The sequence below is a fragment of the Ursus americanus genome, chromosome 12 (assembly GCF_024610735.1).
Source record: "Ursus americanus isolate L20-20 chromosome 12, mUrsAme1.1.p, whole genome shotgun sequence".
NCBI lineage: Eukaryota > Metazoa > Chordata > Mammalia > Carnivora > Ursidae > Ursus > Ursus americanus.
In genome coordinates this window covers 36,954,315-36,981,616 of record NC_142138.1, presented here as the reverse complement: position 1 = coordinate 36,981,616, position 27,302 = coordinate 36,954,315, and the positions used below count along the sequence as shown (strand labels likewise).

The 27,302-nt window shown below is 39.1% G+C and overlaps 1 protein-coding gene across 4 annotated transcripts in view; it reads right to left on the bottom strand.

Moving 5' to 3' along the window:
* The window catches only part of SAMD13 (sterile alpha motif domain containing 13), a 39,361-nt gene extending 30,000 nt beyond the window's left edge, over positions 1–9,361 (bottom strand). The window contains exons 1-3 of one of the 4 annotated variants that reach the window (XM_087866055.1): positions 5,892–6,032; positions 5,678–5,772; positions 4,382–4,466 (exon numbers count right to left, since the gene is read on the bottom strand). In XM_087866055.1, coding sequence (XP_087722181.1) covers positions 4,382–4,434 — 53 coding nt within the window. In that variant the 5' untranslated portion in view covers positions 4,435–4,466; positions 5,678–5,772; positions 5,892–6,032. Of the gene's footprint in view, positions 1–4,381; positions 4,467–4,983; positions 5,098–5,677; positions 5,773–5,891; positions 6,058–9,266 lie in introns of those variants that run through there. The other 3 variants (XM_045801915.2, XM_087866056.1, XM_045801916.2) reach the window with 3 other exon arrangements.
* Between the last annotated feature and the right edge of the window lie 17,941 nt (positions 9,362–27,302).

Below are 27,302 nucleotides of genomic sequence, written 5' to 3'. Positions count from 1 at the left end.
CAAAAATAAGACCCAAGTTGAACTTCTAGAGATGAAAACTACATCGTCTGAAATGGAAAACACATTGAGTGGGAGTAACAATAGATTATACATTTCAGAAGGAAAGATTAGTGACCTTGAAGGCAAAACAATAGAAACTATCCAAAATGAAACACAGAGAAAAAAGAATGAAAGAAAACCTAGGGCATTAGTGAATCGTGGCACAATATCAAGTGATCAAATACACCATAACTGGAGTCACCAAAGGAGGAGTGAGGGAAACCAAAAAATAATGCCTGGAAAATTTCCAAACTTGATGAAAACCAAGCCCATAGAGTCAAGAAACAAAAACAAAACAAAACTCCAAGCACAAAAAAGATGGAGAAAACTATATACCAAGTCTCATAATCAAATCGCTTTAAAATCAATGATAAAGAAAAACATCTTTAAAAGCAGACAAAAAAGAGACATATTATACATAGAAAACCAAAGATAGAAAAAAGACTAAATGTTTTCCTTAACAAAACAAAACTAGCCTGTCTAATCTCACCACTTCTATGTAACTTGTTAGTGGAGGTCCTATTCTGTGCAATAAGGCCGGTAAAAGAAATAAAATATACTCACATTGGGAAGGAAGAAAGACTGTCTTTACTCACAAAACATAATTACCTATTTTTTTTAAAGATTTATTTATTTATTTGACAGAGAGACAATAGGAGAGCACAAGCAGGGGGAGCAGCAGAGGGACGGGGAGAAGCAGGCTTCTCCCTGAGCAGGGAGCTCCATGCTGGGCTTGATCCCAGAACCCTGAGATCATGACCTGAGCCGGAGGCAGATGCTTAACCAACTGAGCCACCCAGGTGCCCCCATAATTATCTATGTTAAATATCTAATGGAATCTACCTAAAAGCTATTAGAAGTAATAAATGAGTTTATCAAGATTGTAGAATATGAGGTCAATATACAAAAATCAATTGTATTTCTATACACTATCAATAAATGATTGGATATTAAAATTTAAAAAGCAATACCATTTAAAATAACATGAAGTTATAAAATTATGTAGGGATATATCTGACAAGAGATGTGCAGGACCTACAGATGGAAAACTATAAAACATCACTGAGAAATTACAGAAGACCTAAGTAAAAAAATACTGTGTTAATGGGTTGGAAGATACAATATTGTTAAGAGATCAATTCTCCCTAAGTTAATCTATAATTCAATGCAATGCCATCAAAGCACCAGCAGGTGTTTTTTTTTTGTAGAAATTGACAAACTGATTCTAAAAATCATTTGGAAATGCAAAGAACCTAGGAGAGACAAAACAAGTCTGAAAAAGAACAAAATTAGATAGATAACACTACTTGATTTCAAGATTTCCTATACAGCTATAGTTATCAAAACTATGTTACATTGACATAAATACATACAAAATTATGAATGGAATAAAAAAGTCCAGAAATAGATCCACACATATATAATCAATTATTTTTCAACAAAGTTGCAGGAACACTTCAACAAATGGTGCTGGAATAACTGGCTATTCATAGGCAAAACCCCCCCCCCCAGAAACTAATTTAATCCTTATCTCATAGCATACACAAAAATTAACTCAAAAATCACAGTCCCAAATCTAAGAAAATGTAAATCTTTGTGACCTTAGGTTAGGCAAATATTTTTTAGACATGACACTAAAAGCACTATTCATGTGGTGCCTGGCTGGCTTAGTTGGATAAGCATCTGACTCTTGATTTTGGCTCAGGTCATGATCTCAGGGTCATGAGATCAAGTCCCATGTGGGGCCATCCTGGGCATGGAGCCTAAGATTTTCTCTCCCTCTCCCTATGCCCTTCCCCTACTTTGCTCTCACACATGTGCGAACTCTTGAATAAATAAATAAATCTTAAAAAATAAAAAGATAGGGGAGCCTGGGTGGCACAGCGATTGGGCGTCTGCCTTTGGCTCAGGGCGTGATCCCGGCGTTATGGGATCGAGCCCCACATCAGGCTCTTCTGCTATGAGCCTGCTTCTTCCTCTCCCACTCCCCCTGCTTGTGTTCCCTCTCTCGCTGGCTGTCTCTATCTCTGTCGAATAAATAAATAAAAAAAATCTTAAAAATAAATAAATAAATAAATAAATAAATAAATAAATAAATAAAAAGATAAACATTATTCATAGAATAAAAAATAAACTGGAGTTCATTGAAATTAAAAATTCCTACATTTTGAAAGACACTGTAGAGAGAATAAAATCACATACAAGTAGAAAATATTTTCAAATCATGTTTATAAGGGACTTGTATCCAGAATATATGAAAATTGTCTACAAAATAATACATAAATAGCTAGCCCAATAAAAAGGCAAAAGATTTGGACCATATTTTACTTAAGAAAGATATATGGATGGCAAATAAGCACATGAAAAGATGCTCAACATCTTTAGTCATTAGGGAAATGAAAATGCAAACTATACGTAATATAATATCAAATATGAAAAAGATTGATCATACCGAGTTCATGAGGATATAGAACACCTGGAATGTTTACACACTGCTGGTGGGAATGTAAATGACAAGCAGTTGAGAAAACAGTTTGTAAGTTTCTTAAAAGTTAAATATACACCCGTCAGATAGCCCAGCCATTCCATTCTTGTATATTCAAGAAAAATGAAAGCATATGTCCACACATAGACCTGTACACGAATGGTCAAAGCAGCTTTATTTGTAATACCTAAAAAACGGAAACAACCCAAATGTCTATCAGCAAGTGGATGAACTGTTGTATATCCATACAATGAAATATTACTCAGTAATAAAAAGTAATGAACTATTGATAGACGCTATAACATGGGTGAATCCCAAATTAATTATGCTGGATAAAAGAAACCACACCCCCACACTCCGCTCAAAAATGTACACTCTTACTAATTCCATTTATACAAAATTGTAGAAAAAGTAAACTAATCTATAGTAACAGATAGCATATCAGTGGTTGCCTGGGGATATGGTAGCAGGGAAGGACAGGAGGGAGAGATTATAAAGGGTTATGAGGAAATTTGGGGGGTTATCATAATTGTGGTAATGGTTCCATGGGTGTATACAGATATCAAAACTTAAAAATTTTATCCTTTAAACACATGCAGTTTATTATATGTCAATTATATCTCAATAAAGCTTTTAACTTTTTAAATTGCTTAAAATTAAAAGTTCATATAATCAGTTATACTAGTCACATTTCAAATTTTTAAACAGCCACATGTGGCCAGTGGCTACCATTTTGGACAGTGCAAGTGAAGAACACTTCCATCACTGTTCAAAGTACTACTTACTGGAAAGCACTGATCAGACTCATACAGGAGGAAAAAAAAAAGTGCATCTGTCTCTTTTATTTCTCCTACATTTACCTAAACTTCAAGAATGGGACATACGCCAGCATGGCACTGATATATATTATATGAGAATCTTTAAAAGCAGATCTTATTAAGTTTATGTTAATCTAACTTTGCTATAGAGCAAAATATACCCTCTACTCACAAACATGTAGCACACTGTTCCTTCATTTAGATATCATAACTTCTATGGATTATATTTAATTAGTTTTCTCCAAAGCTCAAGTTGAGGGCAATTTTAAACTAAATGACATGGAAAAATGGAACAGATAACACTGTCTTGGGAACTTACTTTCTCCTGGTAGTCAAAGTGGTTATAGCCTCAAAATAACATCTAAATAGGGATATACATATTTTTCATATACTCACAGATACCTTATGAGGTCCCCTGAAATACGTAGCATGTTTCAGAATATGCTACATAATGCAATTAAATTATCCTTTTTAAAAGAATCAAGCATATAACTCACAACAAACAAAGTTTCAAATGTGAGAACAGACATGAAAACAGAACACTATGTTATGTACTAAAATGTTTCACATTCAAGGATCAGTTCATAAAATTAGTAGGACATTCTAACCAAAGCTTTTTTTCTTTCCTTTACTACAGGTCTCAGTTTTGATAGAGGTGATTTTATTTAAAAAGACTCAAATTCTCTGTTCTGCCTCCACCCTTGTAGCCCATGAACTTGGAAGGCAGAGTCTGTATGCTCAGTGTTTTGTTTCAATATACAGAATGCGGGGCTGAGAACCTCCACCGTCCCTGTTCCAAAGCCTGACACCCTAACCCTTTATGTACAGTTTGATGCCTGAGTCATCTCCATCTTAGAAATGGAATAAAGAAAAAGGCAATTGGGGTTGGCGGGGGGAGAAGGGAGTCTGGTGGCCAGTGCAGACCACGCAAAATCAACCCCAAACAGTGTATTGTAGTAGATAAGCAAGAACTATAAAAATAGAAACCAAGTCCCTCTGTTGTTTGCAGAAGCAGAACTCACAAGCCAGTTTCACTTACTTTTTTACACCGACAGAGCCATTTTCCTTGTTTTCCATGTCAACAGATAGCATGGGAAGGCTGCAGGGTTCCTTTACTTCAGCAACTAATCAATAAGGGAGAAAAGCTTGTGTTTAATTCTTAGAAAGTGAGAGAAGAATATATATTCTGAATCGGAAACATAATGGTCCCTTTTACAGCTTCACACCAGTTCACGTATGTTTGTTTAAACCTCCAGTTCCCTCAGCGATTGGAGAGATGTGATTAAACCTAAAGAACTAGAGGAGACGGATTGGGGTGCTTTCATCTGTACTGGCACTCCCTGCCTTGACAATAAGCATTTGCAAATGAAATTGAATCCTCGTTCAAAACAAGTGCTGTGTGAACTGGCACAGCTTCCCCTGGGTGCCAAGCTCTCACTTAAGACATTGCAACTCATAAATGAGTCAAAGTCGAGAAAAACAATCCCCCTTTTCCTGCCCCTTCAGACCACGGGCTATGATTTCTTTCTTTTCCTCTCTTTTTTTTTAATTGCATTTTTTTTTGTCCACTCACAAACCTTCTATTTTTTCATTGCAATGCAAAAGAGCACTTAAAGCTTTTGTCAGCAAGTATTCCCCTACCTCACATATTCTCAACGAAAGCCTCAAAACCTGTCTGTGAGATGGCCATGCTGTGGTAAAGCTGGAAGCTCACAAAAATGTCAGATAGCCCTTAGCACAGAAAGGTGGTGCTGATGTGTGTGTGTGTGTGTGTGTGTGTGTGTGTGTGTGTGTGTGTGTGTCTGCGCGCATGTGTGTAAGAGAGGGGAGGCAGCTCATTAGATTTATATGAAAATCACCAAAACATCCAAGGAGATATAGTAGCATCCATCACTTTGTCTTTTTATTTAGTAGGATGAGGGCTGTGAAAAAATAAAAACCCTCCACAATTAATATGTAATTAGCAAGATGAAAAAGCTATGAACAAAACTGCTTTAAAAAACTAGTTCTGAAACGTGCTTGTTCTACAGCTGAAGCCATAAATTAAATACATTTCCTCTCAAATTACTTTATACTTCGGCACTCCTTCTTTAGGGATTACTCTGACATGACAAGTGCATCATTTAGTATATTCACAAGATTTTATCACTGTTCGAGAAGTAGATGATTAGCAAATAATACTGTTAAGTGTGGGATAATCTTCACTCCTGATATACACACATACACACACGCGCACACGCACACACACAAACTTCCAGTTGCTAAACCACTTAGATCATTCACAGAGAAATCCAACATTTAATATACATATAGATATTAACATACATTCACACACCGTTACAGAGTAGACAGAAGATAGTGCTGCTGCTCCATGCCAAAATGATTTCACTTCAGTTGGAAACTGTTATACATTCACCATTTTCTAAGCATCTCAGAAAAAAACAAAACAAAACACTCACAATGATACTCTGTAACACCACACTACATTGTCTTATTATTATTATTATTATTATTTTCTTTTTTTGTGGAAGAGTAAAAAGAAAACCTACCTAGAAGCAACTAAAACATGTCATTTTTTATAGGCTTATCAAGAACAGCCAAAGAAACCCCAATGTTTTCTTTCACAAAGTAGGCTGGCAAAGGAATTCAATAAGGAGGTACAATTTGACACAGTGAAATAAAACCAGGCTGGCTCTCAGCCAACATGACGTTAGGAATCACACACAAGCTGCACCAACTGCCTTCTGGTTCATGGCTGACTTTTTAAAGCTACAGTGTGCCTGTTCACTTTTGCTAACTACCTTCAGCACAATTAGTGGAAGTGAATGAATCAGGAGTCCAAGAACTGCAGAATTCTCCCCACATCTGTCTTGTAAAGAAAAACAAGCGGTATCGATAGCCTCTTATTTTCTCCCTCCCCTTCATTGTTGCTGCATGATAGACCCTTGCTGTTGTTCTGAGCAGGGATGTCATGTTTTGAAAACTATTTTTCTCCCCCATGGGAGAGAAAAACAAGAGAAAATAAGAGAAAGAACCTAGCACTATTGGCTATAACCAGTGAATATTCAGAAGCTCCAGGCTGTTTTACTCTTTCTTCCTAACAGACTCATGGACAAAGTTCCCAGGGCTGGCTTTTAGGTAATCTCTTTAAGAATAAGGAAAGCACTGCCCAGCAGAAAATCCTTTTCTTCCTTATGCAGGAACTAACATATTTCAGAGGATGAAAGGTAGATGACCAGATCTTTTGAGAACACCTACATTCTTTTATTTTGTCATTCAACCTACCAGATGAAGTCAGCCAAAAATCAAAATGAAACAAATCTCATTCTATAAAAACAATTAGTTCTGGGAGGTTTAATCTTAATTGTTTATCTCAGTTGCACACAAAGCGTAATTCAACAAATTTAACTAACACTATCTATGAGCACTGGGTCCTATATTAGTTACATATGAAAAAAGATACTGTGCCAACCCCCAAATTCATAGTATCTCCTACCATTCAGGACATGGGAAGGTGGCATAGACAGACTAGGCATGATCTTTCAAACTACCCTGGTCAATCTCACAGTTCCTTTGCTTGGCTGGGAACCACTGCTGAAGGGAAACATTTCCATTCCACAAATATGTCATAGATACACAGGAAGCATGCATAGCTGTCATCGAAATAAACAACAATCAATATTTGGACACTTTTAGGTCAAGATGTCAACTAAACCACTCAAGATAGGGCAGACAATACAGGTTCCCAAGAAGTATCCTAGAAAAAAAAAAATCATCTGTTGCTATAAGACTGTGTAGAATTCAGGAAGAATTGAGGAGAAAGCGACAGGTCTCCTTTTTCTTTACTAATTTTTAAGGGCCCTAGAAGAAGATCAGAAACTATAATCTACATTTGCAACCTGAATTTCAAAGTCAAAAGTTTTTCTCTTATTTATTCCAAGAATGGTATTAGAAACGTTCAACTTCGTGAAAGATCATCACTGAGAGAGATTTCAAATGCTCTCTCTGCCCATCTTCACCATTGGTCCTTTGAAAAAGCAAACAATAATTTTGGGACAAATTTTAATAATAATAACAACAACAACAACAACAATAATTTAGGAACAAATTCTAAGTGTTCATTTATTTTTGACGACCATTTTTTGAGTCTGGTCAAACAGGTGAGTCTTATCACCACCAATCAAAGTGATGAACTCTCCTGGAGATAGAGAGCTCTTTCACCAACAGATTTCATAATGCTTTGGGACTTGATCTGAAATTCCAGAAATGTGCTCCAACTTAATTCAAATGGGCTGGGCTGTGAGTCCTGGGGATAGGGGGAGGAAGGTGTCTCAACAGCACTGTCTTGCCATTGCTGAGAACAAAATCAGTTCAGCTCTGAATCTTGAAAGGAGAGGCAAAGAAAATGTAGTTACACCTAACTATTCCTTAGACAGCCCTACAGGAGAAAGGTTTCTGTGAAGTTTCTCCAAGATTTTCTTCCTACACAGAGGACATCTCCTTCTCTCTCCCCCGCTGTGACCAAAAGTTTGCCTGTTAGATAAGGGTAAGGGTTTCAGAAGGTGATGTAGGAAATCGATTCCATTTTACGGGGGGGGGGGGGGGGGGGGGGGAGGAACCAAGGAAAGCATTCTAAATTCTAACAACAACAGGTTTCACTTATCAGCTAGTTTCTAACTTTGGAATAAATTGACATTTGTGGGTATAAGTATATATACTAGTACTCACCCACTTCCTCCTCACTCTCTCCAACAAACTGATTTAACCCTCTTCTCTGCTAATAAAAACGATGTGTATGTATGTTGTATATGGTATGTGTATGTAGCCTGTAGCATAAACGAAGTGTGTGCATGTAATGTATGTTTATGTGACGAATGTAATGAGTATGCTGTGTGTAATGTGTCTGGTCTGTGTTTGTGGCGTGTGTAGTGTGTAGAGTGTGTCGTGTGCACAGTGTGTTTTTATTGGCGCGTGTGTGTAGTGTGTTAAGTATAGGGTGAGAGAGATGCAGACAAACAAGATCTTCTGATCCAGGATATTATGGGATGTGCTAGAATAACTTGGGAGATCCCCTTGTTGGGATTCTTAAGCAGAACTTTCAGGCACACTTGGGAATGGGCTCAGGAGGGGAGATGAGTCAGCAAGGGCGGGAAACCGGTGCCTCTGATCAGGCTTCTTTTATTGATCAGCACTCATTTCCCCCCAACCCCAGCGCCCACCCCGGGAACCAGCGCTGTCCCAAAGGAATCACTCGCCCTGCCTCCCGTCAGGGAATCGGCCCTAAGGAGTGTCCAGCCCACATCGCAGAGTGCAGACCTGGGTCCACGTGGCTGCAGAAGAAATCTCGAGAAGTCGCCGGAGGGCAGGGCCGAGCTCACCGCGTCCCTAAGGGCGTCTCACGGGAGAGGGAAGAGCGGTGGGGCTAGACTGAGGGCAGGAGAGGGGACGCCAGGACGCCTCTTGGACGAACGGCGCCGTCCGATAGACAAATGACTCGCTGGTGGCACCGGCGACAAGAGGGAAAAGTTTCTGACTAAGACTTTCAAGAAGAAACCGTTCGTCTTTGAGTTTGGGGGCTCCCCGGGGAGCCCGTCTGTGGAAAGAAGGGAGTGTGGGGGTGTGGCGCTCGCTGGGCGCGCAGCCGAGCCGTGCCACCACCCGGTCCCATCCTGCGAGCTCTGCCCCGCAGCCCGGGCGAGCCGCAGCTCTCTGCGGGGCCAGACACGCTTCTGCCCCCAGTTCCACTCCGGGGTGACAGATTCCACGCTCGTGGGTGCAACAAGCTGCAGGAGCACCGGACACACAGCAGAGACGAGGGAGGGCAGGGCGGTTTTTATTGTGGTTTTCTTCGTTTCCTTTCATCCTGGAGAGGGGAGAGAGTGGCCGCGTTCCCAGTGCCCTCGCAGCATGAGCATATCACTTACCTCCCCGCATGGCCGGCGCCGGGAGGCTTTCCCCCGCGCAGAGCTCGGCGGCCGCCACGCGCCCAGCCCCGGTGCAGCCGGCCGGGTGGGCGCGTGGCACGCCGGGACTTGTAGTCCTCCGCCGGCGGGCGGGGCGGGGGTCCGAGGGCTGGGGCCACCAGGAAGCGGAGAGGTCAGGAAGGGAGGGCGCAGGGCGGGGGCCCTGTGAAAGTCGGGGACGACATTTGCAAGAACTTAAAACCTCCAGGGAGCTGGGGGGAGGGGAGCATTCCTAGAGAGAGTTTTAAATTGGGGGTTTTCAGGCTGATAACCATTATCGCCCTGTCTTACTGGCTCACGTCCTGATGAAGTTTTAAGCTAGGTTTTTAGGCAGTAATGACAAGTAGACATTTCCCGAGCCAAACTCATATTATTTGGGGCATTACTCTTCCTTACTCTTCTCACTCCGAACACAAACGTGGCGTTCTCTACTTGGAACACCTTTGCTGTCTTTCACAGAATAACTCAGTTGAAGCCTGGGGCATGCAAAGGTAGGGTGACTATATCGCACTTTACATTTGCAGAGCACTCTACAATTTACAGAGCACCTTTTATTTGGTTCATTGTTGGAACCATAAAACAACACTGAGTTAGGCAGAGAAAAACTTAAGATGCGGGGAGTTTTTTGTATCCGCTTCATTCATTTCCTTTTCTAACCCTGCTCTTAGCAGCTGGGAAGAGAGTGGGGAGAAGGAGGGCTGAGGGCAGATGTGGTGGGCGCAGGGAAAGAAGAGGAGCCTGCTATGAAGTACTCTTTTGAAATAGCTGATGAATAAATCCTTACTAAGTAAGGAGATAAGTAAAATTAAAGAACCAATGGATTGGAAGAATGGACTGGGAAGGATAGAGTCAGAATGGAAGATTGTGATGGCTAGAGGCAATATGGAAAGGTGATAGATAATGGGTGGAGGAGGAAGAAAATGGCAGGTGGGAAAAATGTAGAGACTGAATAGAAGGTTGTGATGAGACTAGAGGCAATATGAAAAAGTTGTATCAAAAAAAATTTTTTTTAAAGGCAAAACAACAGGGATTTTAGAAGCCAGGGAGAGCTGGGATCCTGATGTCACTTCGGAGCTAGCTCTGTGACCTTAGGTAAGTTACTTAACTTCCCCAAACCTCTTTTTCCTCATCTTTAAAATTTCAATAACTCCTACCTTATGATGTGGTCGTGCAGATTAAAAGAGATGGGAAGCATTTTGTATAGTGGCTGACATATAATGAGCACTCAATCACCACTATACTAAATATAAATAACATACTATTTATAAATACTAATAAATACTATTATTACTTCCTTTGCTGGAAATATCAAAAGATAAATTGGAGTAGAAGTACCAGTTAGGAGGCTGTGACAGTATTCTAAGTCACAGGTAATGAGAGCTTGAACTACAGTAATAGAAAGGAAGTAGGTATGAGACACTTCCAAGGCAAAATGGACAGAGCAGTGCAATCAACTGGATGTGGGAGTGAGGACTAGGGAACAAAAATGATTGTCATTTCTAGATTGACTAAGTGGATGATAGGTACAACAGATGGGATAATAGGTTTTAGAGGAAGATGACAAGTTTAATTTTGGACATGTATAACTTGAGGCTTTCTATGTATGAATGACAAAATGTCAGTTGGAAGTGTGGATTTGGGTATTCTGTGTAGAAACAGAACTTTGAGAATCAATTCCTCAGGAGAGGGAGTTGAAGATCATGGGTTAGACTTGATTTCAGCTCAGATCATGATATCAGGGTTGTGAGATGAGCCCCACCTGGGACTCTGTGTTCAGTGGGGAGTCTGCTTGAAATTCTCTCTCCCTGGGGCGCCTGGGTGGCACAGCGGTTAAGCATCTGCCTTCGGCTCAGGGCGTGATCCCAGCGTTATGGGATCGAGCCCCGCATCAGGCTCCTCCGCTATGAGCCTGCTTCTTACTCTCCCACTCCCCCTGCTTGTGTTCCCTCTCTCGCTGGCTGTCTCTATCTGTGTTAAATAAATAAATAAAATCTTTAAAAAAAAAAAAAAGTAATTCTCTCTCCCTTTCCCTCTGCCCCTCCCCTTGCTCTCTCTCTCTCTTTCTCCAAAATAAATAGATCTTTATTTAAAAAAAATTTTTTTAAGATTTTTTATTTATTTGACAGAGAATGAGAGAGAGCACAAGCAGGAGGAGTGGCAGGCAGAGGGAGAGGGAGAAGCAGACTCCCCTCTGAGTAGGGAGCCTGATGAGGCTCGATCCCAGGACCCCAGGATATGGCCCCAGCTGAAGGCAGATGCTCAACCAGCTGAGCCATCCAGGTGCCCCTAAATAAATCTAAAGAGAGAAAAAAAAAAGGAAGGTCAGAGGAGATGGACAAGGGGAGGTGAAGAGTTAGGCAATGACACGTGGCAGGAACTGTGGAAGTGAAATTGGAAAAGCTGCAGGAATGCCGTGACTCTGAAGCCAAGGAAGGAAGGAGACATGAAGAGGAGCTCATTAACAGGTCAGATGTGATAGAGAGGTAGCCAATGACAACAGAAAAGCAGGCTACCAGATTTACAGAACTAGTCTGTCGGGATGGATCTACTTCCTGGAGTCGTTTTGGAAATGTACCAGAGTGATTTTGCTTGTCCCAGGGACTGGGGAGGGAGAACTACTGGAGTGTAGTTGGTGGAGCCAACAATGCTGGGTATCTTGCAGTGCCCAGGCTAGTACTGCACAGCAAAGAATTTCCTGCATTCCGTGTGACTTGACTATTCTACTCTCCATTCATGTAGATGAAAAACCTATTTATATTTACCTGAGCGTAGAATCTATTTTATGTATGAACATAAAGTGTTGTTCACATAGTTTAAGATGTATTGACTTTTCCTGGAATGCAGTACATTGAATGGCAATACAGTGTTTGTTTGGAATTTGAGTCACCAATCCAGTTTGTCCACTGTCCATTTCACAGTGATTCTACGGATGAATGTGAGCATCTGATTACTTCATTGTGTCTTTAGTTTAGGGACGCCTGAGCATCCATGATGAATCACACCTGTACTTTTTCCTTTATATTACAGTTAAGGCATCACCTCTGAGTTTTTTAAAAAATTGTGTAGGTAGTTTATGGCTTACCTTTCACAGTGTTAAAGAGCAGATTGCTCTGTATTTGTTATGAAAAGAGGCCTTAGGTTTGACAAAGCTGAGAATCATGTATTCGGTCAGTCAGCAAATATCTTTTGAGCACCCATTATGTACTAGGCACCTTTTTAGATCCTTGGGCTACATAAATAAATGAAACAGAAGAACTTTACTGCCCTTATGGAGCCTATACTCTAATGTGAGTGTGGGAAAGGCAGACAACAAATAATAAACATAAACTAAATAAGTAAATTCTATGGTATATTATAAAGCGTTTTGGAAAAATGAAGTAGGATTAAAGAGATTATGCAGACAGGAGAGTGTGGGTTGAAAGGTTAAATATAGTGATCAGAATAAATTTTATCGAGAAGGTGACATTCAGGAAAAGATTTGAAGTTGGTAAGGGAATGACCATGTGGATTTCTGAGAGAAGAACATTCCAGGGAGAGAGAAGAGTTAGGCATAGGCCACAAGGCGAATATGTGGCTGGAGTTCAAGAAACAGCCGGGATGCCAGCGTGGCTGGACTGGAGCGAGCCGGGGTGAGAAGGAGGAGGACTGAGGGTGACCACTGGGTTGGGACAGGCAATGTAGGGCTTGTAGTGGGTGGCAGGGACTTTGGCTTACACGCTGAATTCAATGGGCGGCTGCCAGAGAGTTTAGAGCAGAGGAGTGACATGGTCAGGCATGTTTTGGAAGGATTATCCTGGCTGCTCTCTATTTAGAAGAGATCATAGAGAGCAATGGAGGAGGCTGAATAGGCAAGGAGCTATTGAGGTAACCCAGGCAAGAAGTAATAGTGGCTTGAACCAGAGTGGTAGCAATGAAAACTGATGTGGAAAGAAATCACCAATTCCAGAGGACTCAGTGGAAGAGTTTCAGGGGTTGCGGAGGGCTGGAACATGAAGACAGATTAGGGGATGTTTCGAGCCTTGTGGAAAGGAGACTTTGGGAGAAGTCTCCCAACATTTCTTTTATTGATTGATTGATTGATTGATTGACGTTTCCCTTTATGTGTATATCCTTTGCCATTATAAAGTGTCTCTCTTTGCCTCATTTAATCATTTTTTAAAAACAGTTTATTCTATCCTATTTGAAATTATTTTAATTAGATGAGTTTAACTTCATCTGTTATGTCTGTTTACATTTTGAATGCTTATTGTTTCTTTCTCTTTTGCTTTATGATCTGTTTCCTTTGTTTTTGTTTTGTTTTGTTTTTGTTTTCATCTCCCTCTGTGTATTAGTTATCTTTTGCTGGGTAACAAACTACCCCCAACCCCAGCAGCTTAAAGCAGCACCCATGTTTACCTTGTACTTTCTCTGGGTCGGGAATCCTGGCATGGCTTAGCTGAGCGCTCTGCTTCAGGGTTTTTACTGTTTGGTTTTCACAGGTGTTGTACTGGGCACCATTCTCAGCTGCGGGCTCCAGTTGGGGGCTCCAGTTGGGGAGGATCCGCTTTCAAGCTTGCCCACATGGTTGTTGACAGGATTTAGTTCCTCATGGGCCCTAGAGAGCCTCAGTTTCCTGTCACGTGGGCCTCTCCATGGGACAGCTCACAACATGGCAGCTGGCTTAATCAAAGCAAGCATGGGAGAAGAGGCAGAGAGAGGGTGTAAGCAAGACAAAAATCACAGTCTTTAAAAGCTCAACTTCAGTCAGTTTGCCACATTCTCTGTTAAAGACAAGTCATTACGTCTAGCCTACATATAAAGGCATGATACCAGGAGTTGGGGATCATTGGGAGCCACTTTAGAAGGCCACCGACCACGCTCTAGCAATTTGTAAGTTGTAAAGTGTATGAAATAACATGTTTACATTTATATTTCTCACTTTACCTTAGAAATGAAATGATGGTGAAAGATGATGAAATTAATCTACTTAGACTATTTTCTTCTCCCCGCCCTCCCCCTTTCTGTTAGTTTGGAAAGCAAATATGATTCTTGTCCCTGTCTATTATCATCAAAATATTATTCTTTATATTATGTAATTTTTCTTTTAAGCATTATAGCAATTATATTTCATTTTATGACTTAGAAGCCTAGTTACTTAAATATAATTTTATGTACAAAGAGATTCAAAGCTCATCACCAAACCTTTTCTACTCCATGACTTTCTCATTCATGAATTCATTATTGTTACTCATCTGTTCATTGTTTTTATTTTTTTTCTGACAGATTCTTCAGAAGTTCGTAAATGTTATGATTCTTGAGTTCTTTATGTATTTGAGAATTTCTTTTTCTTACCATTACATATGAAAGTTTAGACCAGGTATAGAAAATTCTTTTCCTTTAATATTCATTAACCACTGTTCCGTTTTCTTCTGGTATCTAATATTGTGTGATTTCTTCATATTTGACGATGACATTTTTCCTTCAGCCTAGGTGGCCATAGGGTTTTTTGTTTTTGTTTTTGTTTTTTTTTTTTTACAGTCCTTGAAGTTCTAGAAAAAAGCTTTTATTAAATTTTCTTGGAATGTGGTGAGCCTTTTCAAAATGTAATTTTAAGATCTTTTTTATTTCAGAAAATTCTTCTATTATGTAAATTTTTTTGGTTCCATGTATTCATTCACAGCTTCAAAGATAGCAGTCATTCCTGTCAGTTCTCTCTTATATGTTTTCTGCCTCTTTCATCTTCCCCCTCGTCACTTTAATTCTGTGTCATTTCCCACTAAATTCTATGTGATTTTTTTTCAATAGCTTGCCCTCCATGTCCCATTTTCTTCAGTTTAAATTCTACTCCTTGATGCTTTCAGTATGATTTTCAGGGATTTAATTTTTTCTAACTATTTCCTCTGCTTTTCCAGATTTCTTTTATTTTTACTGTTGCATGGGTCCCATGCTATTTTTTTTTTAATCTTTGAAGGAAGTCAGTGAGATCTAGTTGATTTGCTCAAGAAAAAGTGAGCATCTTGCCTCTCCTTCCCTGTTTACCTGTGTACTGTTTGAATCATCCATCTAAAATGTAAACCAGAGTACTGAGTGTTGATGGGTCATAGTCTTTGGTCAGTCACTGAATGATGGATAAGCTGGGACGGAGGAAAATATGCTGTAAATAGAAGAGACAGGGAGAAAGGAAGTGGGGGCTGGGGGGGAGAAGGAGGGAGAGAGAGAGATTTACTTATTTCTTTGTTTTTTTTTTCCCCTTACTTATTACTAACATTTTTAAGCAAAGTTTTCAAGTAACTCATAATAATGTAAGAGGCAATTTTAGAAACTACTCAAGATCCAAATGAAAATAAAATATCAATGCCAGAGGAGAAATAAAATTAAGATATGTAGCTGCAGCATCTTACAAAGTTGTTAAAATTAAAATATGGCTGAATTTTTAAGCTTCCTGGCAACCAAAGCAAGAAAAAACACATAACTAAAAGAAAAACCACATAATTTGATATATGGTTTTCATTGACTCTAAATGAAAGCCTGTGAGTTATTCAGGGGGAGAATTTTTTAACATTTTATTCTGAAAAAAAATCTAAGGGGGCAGGGTTCTTAAAGAATTTGATGAGTAAATACAATAGTGGCATTCATTAAGCTATTTCTTAGACCATTGTTTAATGAAAGGTGGAAACCTGGCATCTACACACAGACCAGGGACAAGACGAATTCCTGTGGCTCAAATATAGTGGGATCTGAGCCTATTTGGAAGATAAAATCTTCTCTTGGGAGGAATAAATAATGTTACTAGGTGTCCTCCAAAAAGATATGTTGAAGTCCTAATCCCCAGTACCTTAGAATTTAACCTTATTTGGAAATAGAGTCATTGCAGATATAATTAGTTAAGATGAGGTTGTACTGGAGTAGGAATTCTTTTGAGAAGAAGTGAGACACAGAGAGGAAGGTGCTATGTGAAGACAGAATCATGGAGGAAAGATGAGGGAAAGATTGGAGTTATGCTGCCTCAAGCTAAGGGACACCTGGGGCTGAAAGAAGTTGGAAGAGGCAAGGAAAGACCCTTTGGTAGATATGTCAAAGGGAGGTTAGTTCTGCTAAAACCTTGATCCAGACTCTGGCTTGCAGACTATGAGAGCATATGTTTCTGTTGTTTTAAGGCACCCAGTTGTGGAACTTTATTATGGCAGTCTTAGGACACTAATACAGATAGACTGCATTTCCTCGAACAGTGTTTTATAAACATTAGTTCTCCCAACCAAGATTTAATATTGGCCACTTCGATATTGGATACTGACATTTGGTGTTGGACAATAGAAAGTGTTAAGGGACTAAAGGAGGTTTTATGTGCTGATATTGAGGATGAATCCATATGCTTTACATGAAAACCTGTGAATATTGGTAAGGTAAACATTCCTTGTGAACATTGTTATACCTAAAATTCATACCTGGAATGCTGGCCATCACACCTACATGTATGAAGGGTCAAGTGTACACTTGAAATCAAGTACAGGGTTTTTTTTGTATTTTTTTTTAACAATGTGGGATCTGTTTTATCACATGAAATACATAAACATTGCTGAGATGATTGGTCTAGAAAGTTTACAGAACACATAATACCTGTCCCTTACTGCAAGAATTGGACTGGCACAAGATCACAAACCATAGATCAGTTAGAAAATGCAGGATAATTTTAGTATCATTGATTGTTATCAGGATTGATAACAATGAGTAGACAGTAGATCAAACTGTTGTGGAAACTACCCCTAGTTATTGAAAACTCATCACTGGAATACAGGATACCTGCCCTCATGTTCTCCATATACACACTTCCCCAAAATTGTCTTCCTTCCTTTCTTATTTCTTCCTGCCCAGAGATTTTTATTCCCAGGCAGATGGTACTAAGAAGCAAAAGTTTGTACAGTCTCATCCCCTTATCCAAAGGTCAAATTTTTGGACATTCTCCAAAACACAGCAGCAGTCTAGAGATGTGGAAAGGAGAGAGATAGATCTTGAGATTTGGAAATAATCATAAACTCCTGAATTAAAATCATGAAGTTTACAGTAGAGATATGGCCAATTGGAGGCTGACTCAGTGACAGGAGAAAGACATACTTACCAGCAGATGTAGGGTGATCGTTTCACCTACAGTAGTGGATGTTATATAGTGAGATCTGAGACCATAGTGACAGCTGGACACAGAATTAGATATCTAGGAACAGGGAAGGATCCAGTGTCAAGTTTCTTATATCCTGAAGGAGAAGCAATTTGAAGTAATAAAAATATTAAATAAAAGTAGATGGAGCACTTCTCTTACTCTGAAGCATTTAACATAAGTGATAAAATATATAAATCATTTGTTAAATGCATGGATAAATTTTAAAGTAAAAGGAATGTTTAATATGGTAAAATAAATTATAAAGGAAATAAAAATGTGAGGAAGGAGAAAAAGAATACAAAAATATCCATCACATTTGAAAAAGAACAAAATAGAACTTCTAGAAATGAAAGATGAAAAGATTGAAATTAAAAACCAGTGGAAGAATTAAGAGTGGAGGAAACCATAGCTGACAGAGAATAAGGGAGTGGGAAGCATAGATTGGAAAACCTTACACAGAATACAACACAGAGAGATGATTGCTGGAAAATACGGCAGAGAGGTTGAGTCACGGAGGATAGAATGAGAAGACTCAGTATGCCTCTAATCAGAATTTCAAGAGGGAATAATACAGGAAAGGACAAAGCGATATTTGAGGACCCAATGAATAAGGCATTTTTAGAACCGATGAAAGATAGTAACCTCAGATTCTAAAACTCAAAGGACCCCCAGTGAGATAAATTTAAGCAGACACAGATACATAATCACCTAAACACATTGTTGTAAAACTTCAGAATGCCAAAGACAGAAGATATTAAAATTATCTAAAAACCAAAAATACAGTTTACTAATAAAGGAATGACAACAAGACTGGTGAATTCTGAGCAGCAAAAATGGAGGACAAAAGATTGTGGGAAGATATTTTAAATGTGCTGAGGGATAGTAACTGAAATAATTATTTACCCATTAAAACTGCTTGTCAGAATACGTTAGATTATGCTGTGGTAACAAATTAACTCTGAAGCCTCTGTGGCTTAACAAAAGTGTCTCTCTTGCATTATGCAATAAGGATAGGTCCAAGTGTGCCCTGCTCCACACAGTCACTCAGGGACCCAGGCTGACAGAAGCTCTGCTCTTTCTAGCCGTATCACCGAGAGTTACATGAGTGATGAGGTCATTTCAGGAGGGAAAGAGGAACATAGAGGTACACGGATTCCAACTAACTTTTTCTGGAAGGGAAACATGTTACTTCTAGTTACAGTCCTTTGACCAGAATGAGTCACAAAGTCCCACACTATCTGCAAGAAAGACTGAGAAATGAAGATGTTTAGTAAATACTAACTTTCTCTACCACAACCATTTTTCAAAATGGGGATAAAATAGAGGTAGTTTAGATAAAGAAACACTGAGAAAATTTAACATCAATAAACTCTTTTTTTTTTTTTTAAGATTTTATTTATTTATTCGACAGAGACGGAGACAGACAGTGAGAGAGGGAACACAACCAGGGGGAGTGGGAGAGGAAGAAGCAGGCTCACAGCGGAGGAGCCTGATGTGGGGCTCGATCCGGTAACGCCAGGATCACGCCCTGAGCCGAAGGCAGACGCTTAACCGCTGTGCCACCCAGGCGCCCCAACATCAATAAACTCTTAATGCAAGAACTAAGGATGTCTTCAATAAGAAGGAAAATGAGGAGTGCCTGGCTGGCTCAGTCAGTGGAGCATGTGACTCCTGATCTTAGGGTTGTAAGTTTGAGCTCCATGTTGGGTGTAGAGATAACTTTAAGAAAACAAAAACAGGGGCACCTGGGTGGCACAGTGGTTAAGCGTCTGCCTTCGGCTCGGGGCGTGATCCCAGCGTTGTGGGATCGAGCCCCACATCAGGCTCCTCTGCTGTGAGCCTGCTTCTTCCTCTCCCACTCCCCCTGCTTGTGTTCCCTCCCTCTCTCGCTGGCTGTCTCTATCTCTGTAGAATAAATAAATAAAATCTTAAAAAAAAAAAAGAAAACAAAAACAAAAAAAACAAACTTTAAAAAATTAAAAAAAGAAGAAGGAAAATGATCTAGAAGGAAAGTTTGAGGGACAAAAGCTAATGTTGAGTAAAGGAAAAGGCAAATAGTTGAGTAAACCTGAACAATACAAAAAATACAAATAATAAATAATAAAGTACAACTTGTGGTATTAAAAAATAATAGGTTTTAAGGTAGAGTGATGATAGGAGTTAAAACATTCTCACATCCTTACATATTTGGGAAGATTATAAAAATAATCAGTACAGATTCTATTAATATACATATTCTGATTTCAAAGGAACTACTTAATGAACAAAAATAAAGCTTATAATTCCAAAACTAGAGAAGGGAAAATTTTGGAATTAAGAAATTGAATCAATTAAAACAAGGCAAGAAGGGAAAAAAGCAACAGAAAAGTCAGAACAAATAAAAAGTTTAAAAATTGATGATAGAGAGAAATTAAAATATATCAATAAAAGTAAATGAACTAAACTTCCCGTTGAAAGTGAGATTGTGAGATTGGATTAAAAAAATCAAAATCTATGTCTGTGCTGGTTATCAGAGACATGCCTAAAATATAAATAAAGAACAGTTGAAAGTAAAAAGATAGAAAAAGATACTTTGGGCAAATATTAAAAAAAGAGTTGGAGTACATATATCATATAAAATAGATTTTAGGGCATAAAACTTGATAGACAAAGGAGGTCCTTCAGTAATGATACTAACCTTAATTCACCGGGAGGATAAAATGACTCAATTTTTACATACCTGATAACATAGCTTCAATATCATAAAAGGAAATGTGACATAATTACAAAGAGAAATTGTCAAATTTCCACTATAGGGAATCATTTAAATGTATGTCTCTCAGTAATTGATAGATAAAATATTCTAAAAAACATGAAAGATATGATTAGACAGTAGAGAAATTGAGTTTATCCTTAGAACACAGAGTAGTTTAACCTTTGAAAAATCAATTAATGTAATTCACCAAATTATAGGTTAATGAAGAATAAACACATGCTCATCTCAATAGTTGCAGAGAAATCTTTGTATAAAATTTAATATTCATGTTAAGACAAACAAGCAAACAAACCACCAAACAAAAACTCTTAGCCAACTAGGCATAGAAATTATATCCCTTGAGTTGATAAAGAATATTTGCCAAAGACTCACAACAATTTTACTCACTGGTGGAAGGTTAGAAGCATTCCTTTAGAAATCAGTAAGACGGGAAGAATGCCTGCTAATGCTACGTCTAGCCAACACATACTGGAAGTCCTAGCCACACAGAAAAGAAAAGGAATAACGAGTTTTTTTTTTTTAATTGCTATTACTTAATAGATGATGTCGTTAGCCACATAGAAAAATAAAAAACCTATGGAAAATTATTAAAATTAATAATACAATTTGATAGGTGTGAGATTAATATCAATAACCATCAAAAGAGTAAGAAAATGTATTTGAAAAATATATCCTTTTCAAGTACAAGAAAAATACAATATACCTGGGAATTACTCTCACCAAATATGTGCAAGACTTTTATGAAAACATCATATAACTTTATTGAAAGACATTAGAGAATGTTTAAATAAATAGAGGTATATCATGTTCATGAATAGGGGTATTCATTATTGTAAAGATTTCAACTCTACCACAAATAATGTATAGTCACAGTGAAGTTGTAATAAAAATCTCAAGAGGGTGGTTTGAAGATATTGAGCTGGGTCTAAAATATATGAGAACACAAAGGATAAAGAGTATCTAAGATACTCTCAAAAAGGAACAAGGGTAGTAGAGGTTTGTCTTATCAAATGCAGAGATATATTACAGAAGTAATTCATGAAGAAACTGTGATATTGGCAGAAGAAGAACTAAATTGACTAATAGACTATAAGAGAAAGCCCCCACATGGACATGGTATATGAGGAACTTGATATATGATAAAAATGGCACACACAGAAAAGTGTAATTGGCCTTGGACAATTGGTTATCCAGGTGATGGAAGATATAGTACAATTAGGTCTTTGCCTCACATTATACCAAAAGCATCAATCTTAGGTGGATTAAAAACATAAATATTAAAGGAAAAACTTTAAAGTTTTTGGAAACAAATATAGGAGACCTTCCTTAGGCCAACAGGATAAGAAAGAATTTTCTAAAGACACAAAAATATAATTTGTAAAGAAAAATATTGAGGAAATTCAAGCGCAATCAGAGTAGAAACTTTGGTTCATCAGAACAGAACATAAATGGGGAGAAAATATTTGTAGTACATTTAACTGACAAAATACTAATCTCCAGATGAATCAAGGATCATTGTAAATTTTAAGAAAAAAATCTAGCAACCAAATGGAAAAGCAGGTATTTCACAGAAGAGGAAACCCATGTGACCAATCAGCATATTAAAATATTCTATCAAAATATTAGCAAAATAGAAATCTAAACTCTGAGATATAGTGCTACACCCACCAGATGGGCAAAATTTTAGAAGCCTGAGCAGGGTGTGTTGAGGAGGTGTGGAGCAAGCAGAGGTCTTACTTTGCTGGAGTGAGTGTAAATTGGCGTGATTAACTTGGGAAATAATTTGGCATTATGAGGCAAAAGTGAAAATCCATATACGCTATTATTCAGCAATTCCACACCTAGGTTTATAGCTGGGGTACACAGAATAATTCATACCCTCCCAAGCCCACATCCCAATCCCCAGAACCTGTGGATATGGGGTTACGTGGCAAAGGCGTATGAAGGTTGCAGAGGGAATTAAGATTGCTAATCAGTTGATGAGAAAATGAGGAGAGTGTCCTAGATTATGCAGGGGGCACTGCCTTGTAACCTGTAGTGTATTCAGTTGTCTCCTCCGCTAATAGTCTGTAGTAATAATAATAATAATAATAATAATAATAATAATAATAATAACTGTTACTTAGGGAGCAGTTCTAGGCAATTGACGTCCCTCAGTTCTAATTGCCAGTTCAACTCCAAAAGGTACTGATCTTTAGCTGCATTTTAAGGTTGAAGAAACTGAAGTTTCGAGAGTGAGTTAGTAAGCACGGTCATGCCATTATACTGGCAGCATCATACTCAAATCTGGTTCCATTAATGTTTTATTTGATTCCATCTCTCTAGCAGCTGTCATTAGTGTTGACACTGTCCCGGTTAGATGGATGTGGATGGATGGATGGATGGCCTGGGTAGCCATAAATCCAGGTTCCAAAGAAAGAAAACCAAAGCCAAACTTGAAATCAGGCTGAGAACACTCGTGCTTGGGTTTGGCCTCTGCCTTTATCTAGCTGCTAAAATAGGAGAGCTCTCAAATGATGAGTGTGTCCAGAGGTGATTAGTGTGGCAAGTGGGCTTCTGGGTGGAGAAAGAACTCAGACTACAGGCTACCGATCAGCGGGGAGGACAAAAAGAGTCTTAACTCAGAGGCAGGGTGACCACTGATGCAAATTTTCTTCACGGAAGAACTATGTTGTCATGCAATCTTTATCTTAGTTCCCCAGATAGGGAGATAGGGCTTTGCTATCTCTGTGTGCAGCTGTGACCAGAGATTGATGTGGGCTCGGTCTCAGTGCAAGTGCACACACACCGCCTACCTTTTTGGTTTGTGTCCAAAGTGGCTGTTTTCTGAAAATAGAAGCTGATACTGCCTCTGACTCAATCCCTTTCACCTCATGTTCTTTCTGGTACATTTGCCCTGAAGTATCAGCCCATCTCAGATTCCTTGCTACATGCCAGATTTGCAAAATCTGTGAAATTTGTGAGTAATTACTGAGAGATTTAAACTTTCTTTTAATAATCCCTGGAAGTTGATGTACTGTGAATCAGAGGAAATATATATATATATAATATATATATGTTGCTTCCTTACTGAGATATGAGGTCATGGGGGTCTCCTTTACTCTGAGTCCTTTGAATGAGGTAACAGAACTCATTAAAGTCACCCCCTTGGGGTCCCTCCCACCTCAGTTGGCAAGGAGAGTTTCTGTTTCTGGATTAACCTTTGTAAGTCCCGTGACTTGCTGGCTCCTCTTAATCCTTCTGCAAGAGCTCTCTCCACCCCCTCTCCTCTAATGTCTTCCCTTTCCAGTGACTGTTTCAACGAGGGCTTTTTGGCAGCCCATGTAACCGGAAGTGGTAACGCGGCAAGTTCTGAACACCTGCAGAGGCTCCCTCTGTGTTCCAGTCAGTGAGTTCCAATCTCCAATCGGCACAGAGAAGCCCCGAGGAGGATACTGCTTCCCCCTCCCACACCCACCTGCCCCACCCCCAGACTGTGAGACTTAAATAGTAATGGTCACTTTTCAGCTCTTTTTGTATTTTCATCGACCAGTTAGGCTCTGAGCATTTCATTTCCTATGACGCAAACTCCCTTAGTTATATGTAACTAAGTCTGTCTATTTCTCCCTGCCTTACACTCTCAATCAATATAGTATTGATTGGGTAACAGCAGAACCTATTCTATTTTCTGCCTCTAATTCTCTTTTCTCTCTGCCAAGAAAATCAAGGATTTGGGGGCAGGCAAGTATCTGGTCCATTCAGTGACTGACTAACTTTCTTCCCTTTTCTTTTTACATTTAGTATTTTTATTATGAAGGTAATACATGCCCAATATCAGTAACCAATCTAGGACTGTAAGAATTCCCCAATCTTATCTCTTGCTAACAGTGTGGTAAGTATTCTTCCAGTTATTCATAGGAATTTACAAAAACAAAATGAAAGAAATAAGATAAAATAAAATTCCCACACAAAACACACTTTACATAAACAAATAGAATGCTAACAAAGATACGATTCTGTAAATTGACTTTTTTCATTTAATAATCACTGTGATCATCTTTTATATTTGTCTATTATTCTTTTATGTTTAAAGAATACTTCTATTAGTTAGAACACTCTGACTGCAAGTTACAGAAACCCAACTCAAACTATCTCAAGCAAAAAAAGAGAATTTACTTGTACACAAGAGCGAGGGGAAGAAAGGCAGGCCTGGCTTCCGGAAGGGACATGTCCAAAAACCCAATGGCGCTGTCAGGATTCCTTCTCTTTCCATTTCTTGGCCCTGATGCTCTGTTTTGGCCTCATTCTTTCCTAGAGCAAACCAAACTTTTTATTCCATGCAATAGGGACAGGGAGAGTTGCCCCTGCTGACACCTTCAGGTTTATGCCATCCCAGATCTGCTAGCCTAGCGGTTGGGTAACCCTGAGCTCATTAGTCTTCTTTTCCTAACTGCAGCTCTGTCATGTGAGCAAATGTCCTTGGGCTCACTCTCCTGAGCCTCTCCTTGTGGCCCAGCCAGTTTCGGGCCAGGTGTGGAAACTGGAAATACCGGAAGCAAACTTTCCTATCGCTCTCCTGCAGGTTGCTGGAGGGGCAGAAGACCCCTCCTGGGAGAGAAATACAACAACATCCTTGAAGGCCACCTGAGGGCCACATTTTGAGTTCATCTCTTCTTACCTGTGCCCAGTTTCAGCCGATGTTGGCCCTTCCTTTTATTGGGTGTACCTTCAAGGGTAGAGGAAGAGCTGCCCGAACCATGAATCTGTGACTGAGGGTCTCTCTAAGTAAGAACAGCTTGGGAACTCTCCCACCCAGTTTTTGGGACTGAGACTGCTCTTCCTCCCAGGAATTCCTAGAGTTATGCCTTATTATTTCAAAATCATGTTTCAGAAGCCCTAACGCAGTGGGGCCCATGGGTGGAGATTTCCTCCAATAAAGGTTCCTGGGCTTTGCCCCTTGAGACTGAATCAGTGGATCTGGGGTAAGGCCCAGGAATCTATACCTTTTAAAAACAACATACTGGGTTTTATGATCAAACAGACTTAGGAAGCCCAATCATAAATCTTCCTACATAATTCTCTTAACTGTACCTTTCCGAAGGGCAGAAGCTGGGGAGGTGTTGAGTCCTTTCCTGGGCCATAATGACTGGTCCTGGCCAGGTGTGCTTAAGGGACAGGTATGTCCAGGTCCTCCCTGCTTTTACCCAAGAGATGTCTTTATTTTTATTCCCAAGAGATGTCTAACATGGACTGTTTTCCCAAAGTAGGAGAAGATCTAGGTTTTGTTGATCCTGAAATGTATCCAATTTTTTTTTTCTTTAAGGGAAAAAAGAGTGTGAATATAAAATCGAGTCTAGAGTGCTAGAAGAGGCTTCATAATTAAGCTTCATCATCTTTGTGGGAATTCTGCCTCTGAATGGCTTTCTCATCCTGGAGCAAATCAGAAGAACTCTGTTGTTCATGTTGTCTACGCTGTCTATAAATATTCAATGAACTGAATTTGTGGAAAAGGAAAGGAAAAAGACCATAAAAATAGATCGTTTGGGCCTGGATAAGTCTGTTGCTGAGTTTTTAACCATAACATGGTGGCATAAGTTTTGTTTTTTTTGTTGAGTTTGCTTGTTACACTCTATATTCCCTGAAATTGAAGGGAAGCAACATGGTTCCTTTATAACCCACATCCCATCACCTTCTGACCACATCCCTGCTACTTTCCTCCTTGTCGGCGCCTCTTCAACCACACTGGTCTTCCCTGAGTGCACCTGGTACTCTTTTGCCCTACAGCCTCTGATCTTGGGGCTCCTCTTCCTAGAATGGTGCTGTCACCTTGTTATAGAGAAAGACATATGGGCTCAGAAGAGTTAAGTGCTTTGACCAAGTGATTAAAACTCATGAAAACATTCATTATGTTTTTCTACTATTCTCATTCTTGACTCCCCTTTTTCTCTCATACTTCAGTCAGTCAAAAAACCCTGTTGACTCCATCTGCAAAATACATTTCGAGTTCAACCATTTCTTCCATCTCTGTCATTATCCCTTGGGTGGGACCGCCACCATCTCTTGTCTGCATTACCACCACATCCTCCCATCTTGTCTCTCTGCTTCTCCCCTCACCCCTTACAGGCTATCTCAACACGGCAACCACAGTGATCCTTTAAAATATATGTTAGATCATGTCACTTCTCTGCTCAAAACTCTGTCATGGCTCCCTATTTCCTATGGAGTCAAAGCCAATGACCTTACAAAGGCCTATAAAGCTCTATGGCTATGCTGTCCAAAGAGGTGACTTCTGGTGGCATGTGGCTATGGATCACTCGAGATGTGGTCAATCTGAATTGAGATGTAAAACACACAGATTTTGAGGAATTAGTTTGGGAAAAAAAAAAAAAAGAATGTGATGATTAGTGGTTGCCAAAGGCAGGGGCTGGTGGGAGGTGGTGGATAGGGTATTGGGGGAATAGGTAAAGAGCTCAAAAGGTACAAACCGGTAGTTATATGATAAGTAAGTCATGGGGATGTCATGTACAGCACGGTAACTCTAGTTAACAATACTGTACTGTATATTTGAAACTTGCTAAGAGAGTAGAACTTAAAAGTTCTCATCATAAGAAAAATTTTAACTATGTGAGGGGATAGAAGTTAACTAAACTTATTGCGTGAATCATTTTGCAATGTATACATACATCAAATCATTATGTTGTACATCTTAAACTAATCCAATATTGTATGTCAATTATATCTCAATAAAACTGGAAAAATAAAAATGTAAAATATTCAATCATCTTTATACTGATTATATATTGAAATTATATTTTGAATATATTGGATAAACAAAATATATTATTAAAATTAATTTCACCAGTTTTTTTTTTTTTTACTCTTTTAGAGTGGCTAACAGAAAATTTTAGAAAATTTTAAATTATGTAAGTAGCTCACATTTCTGGCTTGAATTACATTTCTATTAGTCAGCCCTGGTCTACAGTATCTGGTCCTTCCCTAAAACCTTTCCTGATCTTGTTTCCTGCTCACTCCTGTTCTTGCTCACTCCAATACAGCTACACTGACCTCCTTGCTAATCTTTGAACATAGGCACATATCAGGCATTCTCCCGTTTCAGGGCCTTTGCACT